This window comes from Eriocheir sinensis, chromosome 43 (genome assembly GCF_024679095.1).
Source record: "Eriocheir sinensis breed Jianghai 21 chromosome 43, ASM2467909v1, whole genome shotgun sequence".
In the NCBI taxonomy this organism is placed as follows: Eukaryota; Metazoa; Arthropoda; class Malacostraca; order Decapoda; family Varunidae; genus Eriocheir; species Eriocheir sinensis.
In genome coordinates, this window is record NC_066551.1 from 10,891,085 (window position 1) to 10,912,179 (window position 21,095).

The following is a 21,095-nucleotide window of genomic DNA, read 5'->3' on the forward strand; positions in this document are numbered from 1 at the left end:
AAGAGATAAGGAGGATAGTAAAAGAGAAAAGGGAACTTTTTAAGAAAACTCAAGAAAGAAATGTGGCTGAGCAAGTAAAAAGGGAAAGGAAAAAGAAATATAGAGAATGCAAAATGAAATTAAAAAAGAAATAAAAGAAAGTAAGAAGAGAGTTGATGAAGACTTTGGAAAAAGACTAAGTGAAATATATAAAGGGAATAGAAAATCATATTGGAAAAAAGTAAAAAACAAAAGAAATGCAGAAAATATCTCCCAAAATAAAATAAATGAAGTTATGGATGAGAATGAAAAGATGTTGAAAGACAGAGAAGCTGTGAAAGAGAGATGGAGAGAATATTTCAAAAACTTAATGAATTTTGAGGATGGACGTCCAGCAGCTGAAACAGCAGCAGCTTTGAGTAGAGGTAGAGGAGGAGTATATAAAGAAAGAAGTAAAACATATGAAGAAGTAAATCAAGCAATAAAAAGATTAAAAAATGGAAAGGCAGCAGGAATTGATGGAATCACAGCAGAAATGTTGAAGTGTGGAGATGTAGTTACTAAAAGGATGGTCAAGATATGTGAAGTGGCATGGGACGGGGAGGGGGGGAGTGCCAGCAGACTTAACAAAAGCCATCATGTCCCAGTTTACAAGGGGAAGGGCAGGAGAGGGGAGTGTGGGAGCTATAGAGGTATAAGTCTGCTGAGTATACACTCCAGGATTGCAAGTTTCGAGTTTGCGATTCACTGAGTTTGCGATAGGGACCCCAAAAATTTGATTTTTATTGAAAACTGAAATTGTGATATGACCCGAAAGGAAAAGGAAAAGGCTGCTAAAACCAGGTTTTTTCACACCTTGTTGTGGTCCTTGACTCCCATTCTCACTCTTACCCACCCCCTTGGCCTTTCCATTGGCCGCAGGAAGCATGGTGAGTGGGATCCGGGCAGCCAGGCACATGTGTGCGAGCAGCCCCTACCGCGCGCTGGGCTTGAGCAGCTGATGGGCAGCTGATGATGGTGATGGTGATGATGAGTGTCGGCAGCGTGGCCTTTGCATCGGCGCCACCCAAGTGGTATTTTCATTGGGGCCCGTGTGTGTGTGGCTGTGTTTATTGTGGGCCCAGGCTCTTCAATTTGCTAATTCTCATTTTCCACATGTTGCGAGGGACTTTTATCTTTTTTACCATCTCTTCTTTTTCAAAAAGAAGAGATGGAAGAAAAGAAAGGGGTCCTGTGCAACATATGGGAAATAAGAATTGGCAAATTGAGAAGCTCAGCTGGTGGTGGGGATAGAACAAACCAATGCTATTTACCATTTTGCCATCCAAAACGATAACACATGTTTAACTAGTAACAATTAAAAGGGTTGTGATATACAAGGAAAATTTCCTGAGCTACTTAACATCATTGTACAGGTAACTCTCGATTTACGTGAGTATTGTGTCCTTAAAGAGGTCGCGTAAATCAAAAACAATGTAAATCAAACATGAGGTAGGTTTGTACCTTTATTGCCTACTGTATCACTCTGACTCCTCTCCCTCTCGTGGTTCCTCCTCTGGCTCCCCTTCCCCTCGTGGTAGGACAGCAGCGAGGGTGTTGTTGTTGTTGAGTAGCGTGGCAGCGTGGGTACTGCATTGTTGTTCAAGTGGCGTGCAGGAAGAACTGAGCTCAGCTGTGTGTCAATTAAACATTTATTTGGATTTTGGACCCCGCGTTATTTAAAAAACGCGTAAACTAAACTCGCGTAAATCGAGAGTTACCTGTACTCACCAGAAATACCTGTAGCAGTCTTATTTTCCTTGATAAATTGACGAATGACATTGAGCCATAGAATCAGGTGAGATTTGAGGCTTTGCCTTTGCAGCAGCGCCTAAAGCTGGTGTCACACTGGACCTTTTTCCTCCAATCACGTTGGCAACTCCAACTTTTTTGGGTGTCTGTCACACACGACCAAAGTCAGTTGCTCGTATCCCTAACGTAAACAAACAAGTTCCCCTGTATCCACATGATGCCGTTTGCCAAAGTAAGCGCTGTTGTGGCTTGTGCTGCTGTTATTCAAGTTATGGACATGTTGCTTCAGTTAAATGGATGGAAGAAGCCATTGTGGGTACGTTCACGGCTTCAAAGACGGGAGGGCAGGAGTGTTTACTCAAACCTCATCAGAGAACTGTGCTGTGAAGACCGAGAGCCCTTCTACAATTTCCATTGAAAGGAGAAAGTAGAGTTTTTAAACTATCGAAAATGCTGTCCTCACTCATATCCAAGCAAGACACCCAATCATGGACCATTCATTTCTTTTTAAATTCTTTTTGGTGATGTTTTAATGTGTGTGGTCCCACACCATAGGGTGTTCTCTTGTAGACAAAGCAGCTCTTGGCAATCCACTTTACAAGTCTCTTGGTAGGCTATCTTCTACTGCTCCTCAGCCACTACCGTCGTCTCTGTTTGTGGCTGCTCGTACCACCCACAATAGTTTTCCATCCCAGATGGGCGTACCAGCAACTGAGGCTGTGTCTAGCTCTGTTGCAGGAAAATGCACAGTGTGACACCAGCTTAATTCTACGCTGTAAACTTTCACCCAGTGGCGTACCCAGAAAATTGACAAGGGGGGGCCAATAAATATATATATATATATATATATATATATATATATATATATATATATATATATATATATATATATATATATATATATATATATAGTAAAACCCCGATTATCCGAAAGCGGATTATCCGAAAAACCGGATTATCCGAAATTGATCTGGATAATGCAATTAAAAAATTTTTTTCTATACTAAAACGTTATAAAACATCAAAAATAAATAAAAGTAACTACTTATGTACTATATTAACACATTTAAAATTGATAAGAACAGTTAAAATGAATATGCTTTCTAATACGTATTGCCGAAATAGCTTGTAACGAATAGATCAATGTATTAGACAAAAAACATTAAACAAACTCTCAACAACACCACGTCCGCACCTTCACCCCAGCAAGGACGTAGGTGCGGCGAACGAACAAACTACTGCACGACTACTCTCACCGTACTCTCAAGACAACGACACAAACACGACTCCCCTCTCCACTCCATGCCACATTCCCCTTCCAACATACGAGTTGCGCGATAATATGAGTCATCATACTGTGTCTCCACCTGCACGATGCATCAAGGTCACACTTGCAAGCTTGCACAACCATTCACAATCGCACTCTGCAACATTCACAATTCAGATCTGCAACGCTCACAAGTATCAACATACACTGGTCCAGACAAGGAGACACACAGACAAACATACAATAAAACATTTACATCACATGTTTTAAGCGTACTACTTTGTTTAGCGTTGCGTGTGTTTGTTTGGTTTCAAAATCAAAATGGCGGCGATCAAAATGGCGGCCATAAATCCGGATTATCCGAAAATCGCTTATCCGAAGAGGCTTCCCTTCCATTTCGGATAATTGGGGTTTTACTGTATATATATATATATATATATATATATATATCTATATATAGATATATATATATATATATATATATATATATATATATATAAATATAAATTTTCTGCGTCCAGTATTATTGCAAGCGCAGGGATCCCATACAGCTTGAGGATTCGGGTTAGATCGCTAGGGTAAATTTATTATTTTTTATACATACATGCATTGATACATGCATATACATACATTGTACATTTTAGAAGTTTGTTGGTAGCATATAAGTACAACATAAATCTGGGAGATTTAAATAATCTTAACAGTACTAATTTTATGTTACTTGAGCGAACATTACTTTTAAAATCTTGCTTATTTCTGTAATTTGGACTGCACAAATTTACCCTCGAAACAACACTGCTTACTTTAGAACTACATGTTCTGATTAAATAGTAATATACTGGCAAGGAAAAAAAAATGTTATATTCATATAACATGTATAATCTTCGTTTATACAGGCTGCTGCTGTAATACATATTTTTACATGATACATGGAGACTGGGTCAGGTATTTTATGAATATAAAATAAAAATTAACTAGATGAATTAGATTAGTTACTGTTAACAACAATACATTGAAACTGGTTTACCTCAAATTTATGCGTCTGTTCTTACGTGCAAATTCATCAAGGACTTCATGATCAAGATTTGTGTCACAATAGACAGAGTAGGGCCAGTCCATTTAAACGACTTTCACTCATTGCGTTCCTAAGGTATGTTTTAAGCAATTTAAGGGCACTAAAGGATTGCTCATTGGTGGAAGTGCTGACAGGTAGGGTTGAAAAAATTGCAATAAGGTGGAAAATTTTGAATATGTGCCCAATTTTTTGGCACATGCCAATGTCTCAAGAACTTGCTTTGACCTCTCATGAGATTCACGATGCTTCCAATAACTCTGCCCCCGTAGATATTCATCTTCAACGAGATCTGCATCTCCATCAAGAAATTTTCCATAAAATTCAACTGCCTCCTTCAGTTCACTAAAATCAGTATCAGCTGAAAGAGAGGGAACAAGATTTCCCAACAAAAAACTCCTAATGTGTTTAGATGCAAACCTTTCCCTGAGTTGTTGTTCTATAGCAGTGTCCGAAAATGGGAGAAAAGTAGCTCTTCGATAATATTCCTATGGAGTTGCTGTTGAAGGTTTAGCCTTAATTATGTTTCTGATGACCACTGATTGTTCAAGGCTTCTAGATGATATCTCCGTACCTTTCCTCAGCTTGGGCAAAAAGTTGGTTGAACTTATTTCCATCACAATAGGACTGAAACGCATCTATGCAGCTCTGTGTAGCTTCACTTCCAAGAGCACCCATCAGTTCTTGTTGTGACCCCTGCAGCTTTTGTGGCAAGGGTTTAGTGACACTTAGAACTGAGGTGAGCACTTCCAAACTCATGAGAAAACCTGGGTCACTTATTGCTTTAGATTAGACTTGGCTGCTGATTCTTCACCTAACGTGTTTTGCCGTAATTATTCTTAATCATTATTAAATTATTTACCTACCTGATTAACTGAACTATCCGGGGCATCAGCCGAGTCAGTGGTGACTTTCTTACACCAGATAGAGTATGTACGTGAAGCATTTTCTGGCGTTTTGTGGCCAAGGAGGAAATATGTAAAGAATGGAAAGGCACAAATCCCAAGCCTGCGTGAATTCAAGAAATGACACACGCTATAGTAAAAAAGTACTACATAAAAAGAAAGTGAAGTCTATCAATCATAATTTTCAAAAATTTGGAATTTGTGGTCAAAAAATATTATAAGGATAACATGAATAGGCTGCGGTCACATGAGCCTACGTCGTCAATGAATGTTTCTCAAAATAGATCACCTGCTCTTATTCAACTCAGCAGCTCCATTGTTCAAGTGCTGAACATACACAAGTTACTCGGCCACTCTACACTGTCCACTGTCAAGCACAAAACGATCATTAAAGGTGGTAATATAGCGGCAAAGGTCGACCTTACAGGTCCCATACGCGTCTCGCGTCGCCTGCCACTCTCCCCGTCATAATACAGAATCATATTACATACTCACCACTGTCACCAGACAAGTTCACTCGGTGCCTCTACTCTACAGTATAATTATATAGTCCTCCAATCACTTTGACTGCACCTTACACCTAAAATCAAGTAAATCTGAGAGGCAAGGAGAGAAGGCACACCTACGACTTTCGTGCTCTCTCTCTCTCTCTGCCAGAGCCATCCCAATCTCGTATTCCTCTTCTTCCTGTCTCCCCGCTCCCGCTACAAACACCCCTCCGCCGCTTTCAGGTGACAGCTTGACATGTCACTCTACCCACAATTTTATGAACCCATCATTTAACATCTTACTTTTTTTTTTTCACTCAGAGCACACCTAGCTTATATCCTACCATTAACTCAAAACAAAACCAAAGGGGAAATAACTCGGTCAATCGGTGTCACTGAGCTCTCAACTCCACACACACACACACACATTCGTAATACTAATATACATATTCCTATTATTTTCCTGTAACATTTATCTATTCATTATTATTTTTCTTTGCAAAAGGGGGGGGCCATGGCCCCATGCCCCCCCCCTCGGTACGCCACTGCTTTCACCAGTGTGTTGTAAGCTCCTTTATTTTCCTAATTACTGTGTTTTTTCCTCATTATGTAGAGGAATCCCTTTTTCTCATATATGAGGCATCTAGTGCTCAAGGGGCGAACAAGCCAATTACCTTGTTTGGAGCTAAAGGCCTTCAAAGTCAAGCATAGTAAAAACATAACAAAAAACACACATAGCAATATCATCATGCATCAATAGAAAGTTTTCAGCTAGACAAATTCGCTGGAATCAGTGTTTGTGTGAAATTGTGTTAATTAAAAAAAAAAGAAAAAAAAGTGTGGGTGTTTTTTTAATAATGCATGTTTATCATCTGATTTAATCCAAACTCGGAAAATTAAGAGAACATGATGTAACTAACAGCCAGTTTAAATTTCAAAACAAAATTTCCATATTTAGGTGTTTTATGAGGTTTACTAGTGCTCTTCACCCTTAGAGCCCTGATACAGCCGATTTCATACACTCTGCAGACAAACAAAAACACGCTACCTCACCACCCTTCTGCTGAGACATAGAGACTGATTTCCCATTTTCATGTTCACAGAGGGTTGCACAGTGCTTCCATCTAGCGGAAACAGGCGAAAACTAAAAATCACCCATGTTGGCGTGTTCGCCCCTCCAGCTCTAGACACCTCATATATGGTCCAACATGAATAAAAATCTTCCTGTGTCTTCATTGATTTTCATTTATTATAATACTATCTTCAAATCAGTTCTAGACTATTATGTACTTGCTTTGTATAGTACCTTAAATACATAAAACAGGATACAAGTAGAAGTGTATACTTAAAACACAGAAGTAACTTTACGAGTTTACAATAAATGTGTACAAGCAAGCATACACAGCAGCGGCAACAATAACAAAGCAGGCCAAAGTCATTTGTTAATTTTTCAAAAAGAATAAGACAGTTATATGCATTACTGGCAAATACAATGACACTAAGTAGCTTGGAAAAATTTGCCTTGTGTAATGTAAACCTTGTAAATGTGACTAGGTTAACAATCCCTAATTGAGTAAAAAATTATAAATGTTGGTTCAACATCCCTCTTTCCCATCAACTGAGCAAAACCAAGTGTAATTGGAAGTCACAAATGGAACTCCAAGACAGTCTTGGTCTGTCTTGGATGCCAAAACAAGCCATACCTACCATCAGCATTAGCTGGTGAGCAAGTGAAGTTTGAAAACTAATATCTGACACAAATCGAAAAAAAGATAATCATCAAAATGGCAGTGATTGCACATTGAAACACTGAAAAAGGGTAGGTATTTTTAAATGTCCAAAGAGTGAAATATCAAATAACAAATGGTCGAATGGCAAAGATTACCTGGACTACATAATTATTACTGATGGATGTGTAACATTATATGTAGTAATCTCATGGGGCCTGTAATACAGGATTCATCTCCTGCATATATGCACAAAACAGAAACCCTTGTCTGCCAAGTATGAAATGTGAGTTAATTCAATGTGATTAACCGATTTAAGTTTCTTCAGAATTCGGGTAGCCATGATAAACAGTACTGCTGAATTGCTAGTCTATCAGTTTTGCATATAATTTTTTCCATCAACTGTACACCCATGAATTCATTTCTTCAGTGTATGACATGATTTGTAAGGCAGGACTCAACCCATCAGTGGACTACAAGGTCTTTTGACATTGAAAGTTGTCATCATGCAGGGTATATTTCAACAGAATGACAGATATTAAAGCAAACATATAAGCAGGACCTTATTGTGCTGTGTGTGGTGCAGTACTAGTGTACAGTGTGCATGTCTTTGCAGATGAGCTGTGAGAGCGGGCTGGTGCAGGCCAGTAACGACCCTTTCTTCACTTGCCCCATCTGTCAGAAAACTGCAGTCAACAAGCTTGCTCTCTCGGCACACATGAGACAGCACACAGGAGGCTGGGCCTTTGTGTGCAATCAATGTGATTACAAGACCAATCGTAGTCATGATTTAAAGCGGCATTTAAAAAGTCGCCATCAAGGTGCCCTCCAGAGGCCTTTTCGTTGCCCTGTGTGTCCATACCGCACCACCTATGCTGAGCACCTCCAAGCCCACCTCTCCTCAAGGCACCCATATCATGCACAAGAGCATCAAACATAACAGCAGCAACAGCAGCAGTATCAGCAGCAGCAAGAATGATGCCATAGTAAAGCAGGTGCATTTACGCAATGTATCACTTGGTGGATTATTTACCCAATAAAGACATCTCATATCTTTGGATAATGCACACACTGCTTTGATTATTTTTGATTTGTGAATGTATTTCCATTATTAAATTGGAAAATGGGAAATCCTATCACCACTAAAAATAACTTTAGCTTTGGTTATGTAATGGCAACTTCAGGTGATGAAGTAAGATGCTGGTGGAAGGGTGGAAGAAGCAATAGATTAAGAGAGAGGAAAACCCAGCACAGTAGTAACAATGGTGTGTCTTTTCAGATGCTGGCAGGTCAGCAGACAGGCCACCCTCCTGTGGCTACCTCTCAGCCTCAATCTCTCATGGTTGTCAATCCATCTGTGGGAAATTCTCCAGCCTTCTATAATTGTTCCTTCTGTAATTTTAGAACAAGTATAAAAGAAGAGTTAAGCAACCACACCACCTGGCAACATCAAGATGGATGGCTACATGCCTGTTCACAATGTGACTATAAGACAAGACGAAGCAATGACCTGAAACGTCATGTGACAACACGCCATGAGGGAACGGTTCTCAGACCTTACCGCTGCTCATGGTGCTCATATCGCACAACCTGTACATCCTACCTCCATCACCATCTTAATACCAAGCACCACAACCAAAGCAGATACCTTGAACCACCTGAATGCCCATCTTCAGATCTTTCCACACCAAAGTAGTGCTGAAACTCAAGTTGGCTGCAAACAGTCTCTGTGATGCAAGTAAGATGCATATATTTTGTGTGGATGATCAAGTCATTGTGCACCATTGTGATGAAAGTGAATCATTGGCCGTCTTGCAGTGGTACTTATGAATATCTGAACTCACAAGACAGCCATCATTCACTTATTGACATTATGCTTAACTTCCTTAACCCCTAAAGGACGAGTGACCTGCAGGCGGAAATTTTGGTGGGTTCTGTTAAACCTTAGACGGCGATGGAAGTATATCTACACAGTCCAAAGTTAAGTCAGTCAGTTTGGTATGGCAGAAATAAAAACACGTCCAGATTGCGGTAGAATAGCCAATAGTTAAAACATCTATTATGCAGCATAAATATACAGTCACCTCTCGATTAACACAAGTTTAAATAACGCGTTTTTTATTTAACACGAGTTGATATTTAAGAAGATATGGTTACTAACGCAATATGTTCGATTTAACACGAGTTTCATCGATGACATCACCGCACGGAGACGCTGTCTTTCTCCTCAAGGCGGCGTCACACAGGGCAAATTTCTCCCAACACGTTGCTCGTTTTCGTTGGTGATTATCGCCAACCAACAGTGTTGTGCATCACACTGTGCTGACCCTGAACTGTTGTGTTGATGCCGCGCTCCAACAACAACAAACACCACGCCAGCATCTCTCCAGCCACTTTACCATGAATCGGAAGGATGTTAAGGTTTTAGAAGATTGTGCTGCTGCATTGCACATAATGAAGCATGTGCTAAGACTACAGAAGCGCCAGAAGAGGTAGTGTTCTCCATCTCAACAGTTTGTTTACTTCGTGCCAGGCACAGACTCCACCCAGCACACCATCACAGCCAGTTGAGTGTTATAAATAACCTTACACAGTGGACAAGTAAATCACAAACACATACTTGCACGTGTACATCAGTTTTTGAAGTTTTACAGTTGACAATTTGAGTAAATACGAACGACGATTGATTTTCAAATTACATTTACGGCTTATAGCACGAATGTCATTTGACCCCGTTTCCTCCCAACCATTCTGATGTCACAACTGTTGTCCATCCTTCACAACCCGCCAAATCTTGTTGGTTGTTGTTTATTTTGCCCAGCAGCCAACAAAAACAACCAACATGTGAGAAATTTGCCCTGTGTGACGCCACCTTTTTTTCTGAAGCTAGCCGGCACTGTGAGTGGAACGTTTCTCTGGAATACGTACACTGCATTTTGACCTCTACTATGGCACGCAAGCATCCTTCCACCTCCTGTGAGGAGGTGGAAGGACGGGGTGAGGAGGGAGGAGGGAGAGTGGGACACCGTTCCCAAATTATAGTACTCAGAGTATAGTATTTACCAGTTTCTGACGCCTAACTATTGCCAAGAAACCTCAGAATCTAACTCTTTTAATGATAACTATTAATTAGTTTCATTATTGGAGCCCAGAAGACAGTTTGAGGGTAGGAAGTTGGGAAATATAAGCGGCTGAGTACGACAATAGGCAGACTTTCCCAGTGACCAGGAACGTAACCCCCCCCAATTACCACTGTTTCTGGGCAAATTACGTTTAAATAACGCAACATCTCCAGGAACATAACCCTCGCGTCATTCGAGAGGTGACTGTATTTATACTATGGTCCTAAGGTCGTCAGTAACTATATATAGAAGATTCATTTTGGGGGAGCTACTCTTCAAATACTGCCACCGTCTTAGGGTTAAAGGACAAGTGTCCCGCGTGCGGACGTCTCTGTTTTCTTGAATTCATTTCTTTTGTTTCCTCGTGACCTTTGATATTGTTCTACATCTGAAATACACTAATTGATAACCTCAGGCCTAAATACACACATACAAAGGCCTAGAGGTTGTCACATGGCTAGTTGTGATGGATAGTTGTTGTTTTTTTTTTTTTGGCTTCAGCGTACAAGAAAATTTGCGCAAAAGCCAAGTACTTTACCTCGTGCACACACAGACCTTAACCCCTTCACTACGGCCGGGCCAAAACAGCGCTCCGCGCCGTATCTGAGATCGCCGCGCATGCCAAATTTCAAATGTCGCAATTGAATTTAACAAGTTTTCAGCCATAAACTCAACATAATCATGTATTATATATGAAAACATGAAGAATTAAATGTTGCACATAAAGAAACATAAATTAATTGATAATTTTGAGATGTAAGCATAAATATAGAGATAAAATTACTTGTATATTGGCTAAAGCGAGCCAGGACGCAGTATGCGCGTCCTCGGATATGGTACAGGGCACGCAAGGACGCAGTATACGCGTCCTCATGTTGAAGAGGTTAATTGTTTATTTCTGATTATTATGATTAGTTGTTTCACCATGACTTTCAATTAGTATCACACTTGCTCTTATGAAAAATGTACTTGAAAAACGGATGTTTTTTTGCATTCTCCAGGGTCACCCCTTAGATGTTTTTGTGTCCTTCAGGGGTTAAAGCTTCAGTATGTTGATGTTGTACTGCAGTTCAGCTTTGCACAAGATCATCATGAACTGAGCTTTTGGGAAACAAAGTTGCCTTTAACATTTGTGTAATATTACTTTAAGGATTATATATTTGCCAATGCTATGATATGGTGTCATTTTTAGGTGCTCTAGGTATATGTACTTTACAACATTGTATACAAAAGTTATTTGAATCAAATATATTTCAGAGACTTTATATGCCTTGCATTCCCAGTGTTCCTAGTAATTTGTAGTACCCTTCTTGAACAGCATTGTAAGATACATTGTGAGAAAGTGGAAGTTATTCAAGTATGATAAGGGATAACTTCTGAAGTAAAACCGAGATTCCCATCAGCTTTCATAAAGTAGACTGAATATAAAATTGAAATATTGTATATGACATGGAGTTGGAACATTTATGCCATGGTACGGAAGGCATGTATAGAAATTACAAAAGTCTTTCAACAGGACAACTTCTAGCAGAGCAACATGTGACTGAAAAGTTAAGGTGTGAGTACATGAAATTTATGTGATCCCTGACGAGAAACATAAATGACAAGTTTGGCTCACGAGAGAACTACCTCTGGATTTAAAGGCCATGTTCTAACTCTTGTTAGTATTGTTTGGCTATTAATTTACTCAAGTGTTGTAGTATGAAACTGCAGCTTCAATCTGTGAGTTGGTAATGAGACTGCCAGATTATGTGAATTCCTCTGGAGAGGGGTGTGACTGGTTAACTGTTGTCACACATGAAATGTGTTCAGTAACACTGGCATGTCTTTACAGATATCTGAAGTTGTGTCGTTGAGGCCACTTATCTCCAGTGCAGTTGCAAGCACCTCTGGGTCCTCTCCAACCAGTTCGACCACACACTCATGCCCCATGTGCAGGTTCACCACCACCTGCAGTCTGCTGTTGACTCAACACATCCGTCGCCACCATGACAACTGGCCTTTTGTGTGTCCCCACTGTGATTACAGAACCCATCGCAGTCATGACCTAAAAAAGCATCTTAGAACTCATACAGGAGAGAAACCATACCACTGTAACTTGTGTCCATACCAAACCAGTGACCCGAGCAATCTTAGTGCTCATCTCAAGAATCGACACGCCTCTGTTAGGGTGGAGGACCAAGTGCTGCTACCGTTGTGATGAGGCTTACTTCACAGCATTGACAAAGGATCCAATAAAGCAAGAACCTTTTGTTCCATCAATCTGTGTCATCATTTATCATGATTAATTAAGCATCTATTTAAAACACTACTACAACAGCAAAAACTAGTTGATATAACTGCTTCTCAGTTATCCCAAGTGCCATTGTCCTGAATTCATATACTTTGTAAAGTCCTATGTTTTTAGAGAAAACAGTAATGACTGTTAATGTTAAGATGTTACTGCCATAGAGCATGAATGAAAAGCTCCTTGCAATGCCTGTATTAATTTTTTTGGTTGCATCTGAAGTTTGGCAAGATAGGCTATTTTTTTTTCTGAGAATTATTTGAGGTGATGCTCAAACAAGGATACATGAAAACAGTAATAACAGTATTCTGTATATATCTATCAAACATCATTATGGGATTTTAACAAAACAAAAAGTAAGAGTTCCAGCTGAGTGTCAAAGGACAAGTAACCCACACAGGATGATAGTGGATACTGGTGGTAATTTAGAGTCAGGCTAAAAGACTTGTAGTGAAGGAGGTACAGGTTCCCTTAGCCCAAACACCTTTTTGAGTTGACTTTAATCATGAAAGTCCTATTCATAAGTCCATTTCCTTTACATGAAGGTGTTATTTCTCTGTTTACCCCATATATCTATTTGGGGGAGGAAGAAATATCAAAGCATGTCAGATTATTGAAGTTTGTTATAAATAAAGTGGTTAACAATTGTTAAGAGTGGATTTCATTAATCTCAAGAAATACAGAATTAGCCAAACAGATCTCAAAAATACTGAATACTAATAAGTAAATATTTGCCATTAATAATAATAATAATAATAATAATAAAAAAAAATAATATATATATATATATATATATATATATATATATATATATATATATATATATATATATATATATATATATATATATATATATATATATATTGTATTGATTTGTATTGCAGAAGTTTGTGAGAAAGACTTTTTAGGGGGTAAAAGCATATTCCAAACAGTCTAAGGTAACACTGACATGTCTTTGCAGATGCCCAAAGTTGGAGTGTTGCATGTCACTCCAACAAGTACAACAGATTTCCAACCCAGCAGTAATGTGCCTCACAGGCAGATGAAAAATTCTTGTGTCTTCATCAATCTGCTAATCAAGTTTAGTCAGCATATGAAAAAACACCCAAAGGGTCCAATCTTTACCAGCCCACAATGCCCATATAGAATCTGTAGAAGTAACAACTTAAGGAAACATATTAGCACTTGCACTGGAGAGAGGCCTCACAAATGTGTGTGTTCACTATTCAACCAACAACAGCTGTAACTTGAGAGTGCACATTCACACGCCACCAATTACTTATCAAATAAAACATCTATACATTACTGATTTATCTTAGCAAGAAAAGTCTTAAATATTGCCAAAGAGGAAGATTACAATAATAGGAACTATAATTACCCCTTATAGTATTTAGTTACAGGTGAAAATGGAAATAGACACTTTGCTGCCCTGCTGGGAACTGGAGGGTGAAGAGCTTATTACTGACATTGTTGTTAAGCTTTCAATTTATTGCATAGATACTTTAAAGTAAGTATGCCAGAATATTGTAAATATGATCTCTGATATGAAAAAAGAGGAAACTATGATTATACCAAAATATAAACAGCAAGAACTTGAAATTTTGAATTATTATATAAAAATATTTGTATATTGTTTTATCACCTATAATTGGATAAAAATATGATATTATATAGTAAATGCAAACATGTCCCTTGTTCAAAAGCAGCAACCAAACAGCCACAAAATTTATTAGCTTTTCAGCTAGAGCCTGGACCTGAATGAGAGGCTCATAGTTTATACTTTTATATAAGCCAATACACTGTCATGTACTCAACCATGAAAATGGACATTATGGTGCATGAATTAAATAATTACCAACACAAGATGAAAGAAGTGAATGGTGTTGCAGTAGACTAACCCAAGGAAAATGGGAGATGTCTAAGAGATGACATGATCATATAGTTAAGAAGTAATAGTACAGGAAACTGTTGATTGGAAAGATTTCATATTTCATATATTCTTTTTAGAAAACTAAAGATTAAAGAAAACAAACAAAAATAATTAAAAAATAAAATATATTATTAATTTATTTATTTATACAAATTCGATTTCAAGGAAATTTCTACCACATTGATGGGATGTGGACTTCAGCACAAGATCCTTATTCATTCTCCCTTGCCCTTACCTAACTAGCATTTGCATGAAAGTTTATAACCATGAAAATGTGCATCTTGGCAATTCACCAAGCACTAGGAGTTATCTTCTAAAATTTATAATTTGCTTATGGTCCAACAGATGACAGCGTGGGGCGGTGAGGTGGAGGGGAAGGATCTGGCATCCCTGCTTTATTTCAGGTAAGCCTCATTTTCTGTGAACAGGTGAAGCCTGATCACATCTCACCATGCATGTGTCCACAGTAACCATTTCTTGTGTCTACTTATTACTTTACTACTATAAATATTACCGTCTGTCTTTTCATCAAACTACTGTTTTTTTTTCTCCGGCTTCAACAATAACTAAGGTCAGACAAGTCAAAAGACTCAAGATTTGCAAATAAAAATCAAAGACTAGAACCGATGTGAAATAGTAAAATGTTACTTTCTTTTTATACCCACTTTACAGAATAAGAATTCCTAAGTCAGGAAAATACTGTAATATATATATATATATATATATATATATATATATATATATATATATATATATATATATATATATATATATATATATATATATATATATATATATATATATATATATATATATATATATATATATATATATATATATATATATATATATATATATATATATATATATATATATAGTACGGTTTAGGTTTTATACAGATTGTCATTGATTTTTTTTTAGGATTTTTAAATTTCCCGCTCGTCGCACCAAGTAGCCATGGCGTGAGTGGCAACACTGTTCTACCAGACTGCCTCCCATGCACATCCCCTCAGTCTGTGCACAGCACAGCATCAGGAACATTGTTTTGCCAGATTGACACCTGTGCGCTATCCCTAAGTCCGTGTGTGTGCACAACCTCATCTACGCTTCTCCATTAGCACATAACATGAACAAGGGACCCAAGAGACAAGCCAAAACACCTACTGAATGCACCCCAAAGCATTCGAGAAAGGTATTCACCTTGCAAAAGAATTCAGATTTAGAAGAAGTTACATTTTGGTACAAGTTACGTTGCGGTAAGGAGAGCCAATGTTTATATAGTAACATGTCTGGACACTCCTTTGAATAAAACCGTCCCTTTTCGCACATGACGTACACTGGGGCACACTGAGCTGAGAGCTCAGTCGCTCTGCAGTCAAGGTCGTGTGTGGTGTCGAGGTCATGTCCGCTCGCCATCGCGATACTTTTCCCCATTGATGCCATGCCCAACACTTGTGCAGATATATATATATATATATATATATATATATATATATATATATATATATATATATATATATATATATATATATATATATATATATGCAGATTTACAATAACAGTGATGTTACTATAAATATAGCCTGTCTGGTGCAACATCAGATAATATCCTCTGCCGTAATCAGGGGCGATGCCAGACATTGTAGACATTGGGGACTTAAATCCTGTCTGACAAAGGGGAGGGGTCCAGGTGTATGCTCCCCTGGGAAAAAAATTAAAAACAACCCCATAGATAGTGACTTCTGGGGACTTAAGGGACTTTGGTATAATGACAATATTAATTTATGATACGTCCTACACTAGAATCAAGTTACTGTATAATGAATTAATTAAAAAAATATGTAGTATATCTTAACACCTTAAAACCTTAAAAAAAAGATCTGGGGCTCAAACCCTAAAAGCCACCCTCCCCCGCCGCCTATGGTTGTAATAAATGAGTGGGGCCAAAGAGTTTTATAATTATAATTGTTGTAGTAGTAGATGTCCTACCTTATCCTCATGTTTACTGAATTATGAAACCCATGTGAAGAGCAAGGAAACCATATAAGTCTATCGTTAGACCAATTTTCCACCCTAACTTTTCATTAACGAATTGTTAAGTCGATCAATTCTTGATCGTCATGAAAATTAACCTATCACAGGTAACTCGATTTACGCGAGTATTGTGTCCTTGAAGAGGTCGCGTAAATCAAAAACAATGTAAATCAAACAAGAGGTAGGTTTGAAGGCTTCTATCGAAAAATAAATATTCACTTCATTCAATGGAGAGAGAGAGAGAGAGAGAGAGAGAGAGATAATATCCATATCACCGAGATATCCACTCATGCACTCAGTCTCAGCCTCACTCATGTGAGGAAGAAATGAGGGACACCATGAGTGACTGGCTAGCTTTGGTACTGGTACTGAGCAGCCTGGTACCAGTACTGTACCATATAGCTGGTACCAGTACCCTTCCACCCCAATTGTTGAGTAGCGTGGCAGTGTGGGTACTGTATTGTTGTTCAAGTGGCGCGTGGGAAGAACTGAGCTCAGCTGTGTGGCTGCGGCGCCGTGTGCGTCCAGTTGCGTGAGACATCTGGTGGCCACTCCGTAAAATATCGCGTATAAGTGAAAAAAACGTGTAAATTAAACATTTATTTGGATTTTGGATCCCGCGTCATTTAAAAAACGCATAAACCAAACTCGCATACATCGAGTTACCTTTACCAAGTCTTCACAATAAAAAATATAAAAAATCAACCTATAACATTATATTTAGTGTGGTAACAAAAATTTAATGTAAGAACTAAATAAACGTTAAAAGTTGACATTTTACTGTAGTCTCTACTCAAGCATTACTTCATCCATTTTCTGTCATCGCCACCCCATGATACGTCACAGCTATACCTCCCATCCCTCCCTCATACTCCCTCCCCCACCCGATGCACATGTCCCGACATATTACTTATATTGACATTGGGGAGAGCCTACCACGTGAATCAGGGTCCTGCCTGCTGGCTCACCTTCTACTCGCCAGCCAATGTTGCCAGTTATGCATTTTCTGCTGTAGTGTTTCCATGCTGGGCAACGGAGCCATCCTGGCAGGGCTGCCTTTCACATTGTCAGCAAGCGAGCTATGTCATACACTCACACTCTCTCTTACTCTTTACCACAGTTTCTATTGCTCTCTAATTCATACTTGAAATAAGATACAAAACAGTAATTGTGGAGATTGACTCCGCGCCTCCAAAATACGACATTACGCCTCCATATTATATAGTAGTTAAGGAACGCATATTTAAACTACTCCAACCGAATTTTAATTATCCTGACTTCTAACGTTTTTTTTTTTGCCCCCGTCAACACCCCCAGCGTGGTAACACTACACTGTGACTGCAGCAGAAAATGCATAACTGGCAACTTAGGCCCATGGGTAAAAGCTGAGCCAGGCGGGACTTGGATTCCGTAGGAGTGCCCAGGAGTGTTTCTAGGGGGGGCACTAATTTTATACGGATTTTCGAATTATACAGGGGTCCTGGGTCCCTAACCCCTGTACTATTTGAGGGACGACTGTATGTATGTATGTATGTATGTATGTATGTATGTATATATATATATATATATATATATATATATATATATATATATATATATATATATATATATATATATATATATATATATATATATATATATATATATATATATATATATATATATATATATATATATTCCACAAAAAAAATAGACATAAAAAGACTTAAAAAGTATTGACCAATTAGATTTCTCCTTGTGACCTACTAACTTTTCACCAAAATCATAAGCAGAATGCGGAGCACTGGCATCAAATCAGCCAAGAGAACAAGCTGGATTTCATAGTGGATACTCAACAACTGACCACATGAACATAATCAACCAAGTTGTTGATATATTAGCCAAGAACAATAAACCACTATGTACGAATGGCTTTCATAGATTACAAGAAAGCATTAAACTCAGTTAAAACTTTAGCAGTCATACAAGCACTCCGGAGTCAGGCATAAAATGAACAATGGTAAATCCTCTATATTCCAGATATCAGATAAATCAGACTCTTCAGGGCACCAGACATATTCGTAAATCGGAACAAAATCAGAGATGTAAATATTATGGCGTGTGTCCAGACAGCATCCAGATGGATTTTATAAAGAGGACCAAGATCTGGTTTAGAGCTAGGATTTGGGCATAAGTCCAGGCCGTTTAATCTCAAAACAAAGGCTGCCAGCCTCTCATGTGCTGTCCCGCCTTCATCACTGGCGCCTGGCCAGTGTGGAGGGAGAGGAACGCAGCTGTTCATTGGGTTATCTTATTTTTTTATTGTATAGACACTGAGGGAATAGCCAAAGTAATTTACTAATTCAGTGATAGTTTTGATGTGTGTGCACCAGATGCAACTCATAATTTATTTACCCAAAACTAGATTCCTCAATGAGCATGGTGTGCCTTGCACTGTTCTGTATGGTGCTTTGTTTACAAGAACCATCGCCCTCACCTCCCCCACCACCTCACCACCACTCCGTTGCACAAGATAAATCTATATTGATTGGGCTCTGCTCTATTCCAACTCCCTTATGTGTCTTCTTCTTTTATACAAGAATTAATCAGAAGTGCTGGTAAACTCTTGAAAAGCTTTGCTTGGGTAGGCACGAATTTTTAAACTTCAAAGATTTTGGATTTTCGGTTATTCCAGTTAAGATCTTCCCCCAATTAATCCAGTTTATAGAGGGTTTAATGTATACACAAAATTGTTGGAGAGACGACACAGGAACCATTAACCCATCCACTTCAGCTAACTTGAAGCCATGAGTGGTTGAGAAATGGCTAAATAGAGAAAATATGAAGGTAGCAAAACAGCATTGCGTGTGCCCGTTTCTTACCTATTCAGCCGCTTTTTTTATTCCCCCACAAAGATCGTTGTTGCTGGGTATTTTTGGTTACAAAATAAATTCATTTGTGATGGCTGGCCATACTGACTCAGTGACACTAAACATGTTTCAACAGAAATTTACTCACTGAAGCGCACAGGTTTAATTCCACAAGTAATAAAATTCCATTTAAGAAAATTAGGCAATGCATCAATGTAAAAAAAAAATCATATCTTGCTTAGGACAGTAGAGTGGGATAACAGGAATCAAGACATAGTAAATACCTTAACAACCTCAGATTCGCATGACACACAAGGATAGGAGACTACGGGCCGCTTCCACAGTCGTTTTGTTTATTTTGATCGTTACCAATGGCGCCGATCGACGCTATAGTTTTCCACGTGAAACTAGCCTATGGGGTAGTGGCGGCTGCAGAAGAAGCGAGAGGTGTTGAGAGTGTGTGGTGAGGTGCAGGGCTAAGCTAACCCCGCAGCCACCACTACCCCATCGGCCAGTTTTAAGTGGAAATTCTATAGCGGCGATCGCCACCATTGGTAACAATCAAAACAAACAAAATGACTGTGAAAGCGGCCCTACAAGAGGCCAGACGGCCTACTCAAAAGATCTCCTGAGAATGGGTTAATCACCATCTTCTCTCCCCATCCTTAAACATATTTGCTTCATCTCCATATGTCTAATTCATTCCACTCACCCACCACCCTGTTTGTCAACCAGCTTTGCCTACTTCCTACCTAAACCTGCATTTATCCAATTTATACCCATTGCTATGTGTTCTTATATCTGTTCTTAATACAAGTACTTCATCTAAATCACCCTTATTAATCCCTTTAAAAACTTCCATCAAATCACCTCCCAGTCTATGTCCTTTCTAAGAATGCAAGTTCAGTTTTTTTGTCTTTTTGTACAATAAATTCCTAGGGGGCTCCCATGGCCCAGTGGTTAGCATCTCCATCTTACATGCCGGCGAGATGCTGGAATGTATAGGTTCAAGTCCTAACTGGTGCCATTGGGAGTGGAAAGTTTGGGCTCTTTCCGTCACCCCAGCCCCGTTGTTGGGCCTCCACTTGAAGGATTGGGCATCTCTCTACCATCTGGGTGGTTGCGCAGCATGCACTGCCTTCCTCCCTTGGGGTGTATCCCCAACGAAATACCGAAAAAAAAAATAATAATAACAAAATTTTTGGATTGTTTTGGTTCTTGTCAGTACTGCTCTGAGGGAATCTACATATATTCATTCTGAAATAGAAGGACCAAAATTAAACAGCATAATCTAGGTAAGTTTACTTACAGTGCCTGATACAATTTAAGGATAACTTCTGTGTTCTGGTTGCCAACACTTCTAGAATTAAAACCCGATTGTGCGATTTGTGCCAGTAATACAGCGGTTTCTGGGTTAAAATTCAGAACTCACACCCCACAACAAATTCTGTTTGCATCTGGAGTAGTCAAGGACTTTGATATTTAATGTGTAATTACTTGGAGAAGTTGGAGTAAGAATGTTCGATGAGGGAAGGAAGTGAGTACTGAATTCGATACTGTTTGCTGATGACACGGTGCTCATTGCAGAAAATGAAAGTGACCCACAAAGTTTGGTCAGTGTTTTTGATAGTGTCTGTAACAGGA

The 21,095-nt window shown here is 38.8% G+C and overlaps 1 protein-coding gene across 5 annotated transcripts in view; it reads left to right on the forward strand.

Annotated features, from left to right (window-relative positions):
- LOC127010458 (longitudinals lacking protein, isoforms A/B/D/L-like) overlaps positions 1-21,095 on the forward strand; it is a 98,840-nt gene that overhangs the window by 67,665 nt on the left and 10,080 nt on the right. The window contains exons 5-6 of one of the 5 annotated variants that reach the window (XR_007763192.1): positions 7,846-8,224; positions 8,509-8,630. Coding sequence is in view for 4 of the 5 variants with exons in the window: in XM_050884657.1 (XP_050740614.1) it covers positions 8,509-8,925 (417 nt within the window). In the remaining variant the exon portion in view is untranslated. Of the gene's footprint in view, positions 1-7,845; positions 8,282-8,508; positions 8,968-12,185; positions 13,291-14,913; positions 14,973-21,095 lie in introns of those variants that run through there. The other 4 variants (XM_050884657.1, XM_050884663.1, XM_050884660.1 and 1 more) reach the window with 4 other exon arrangements.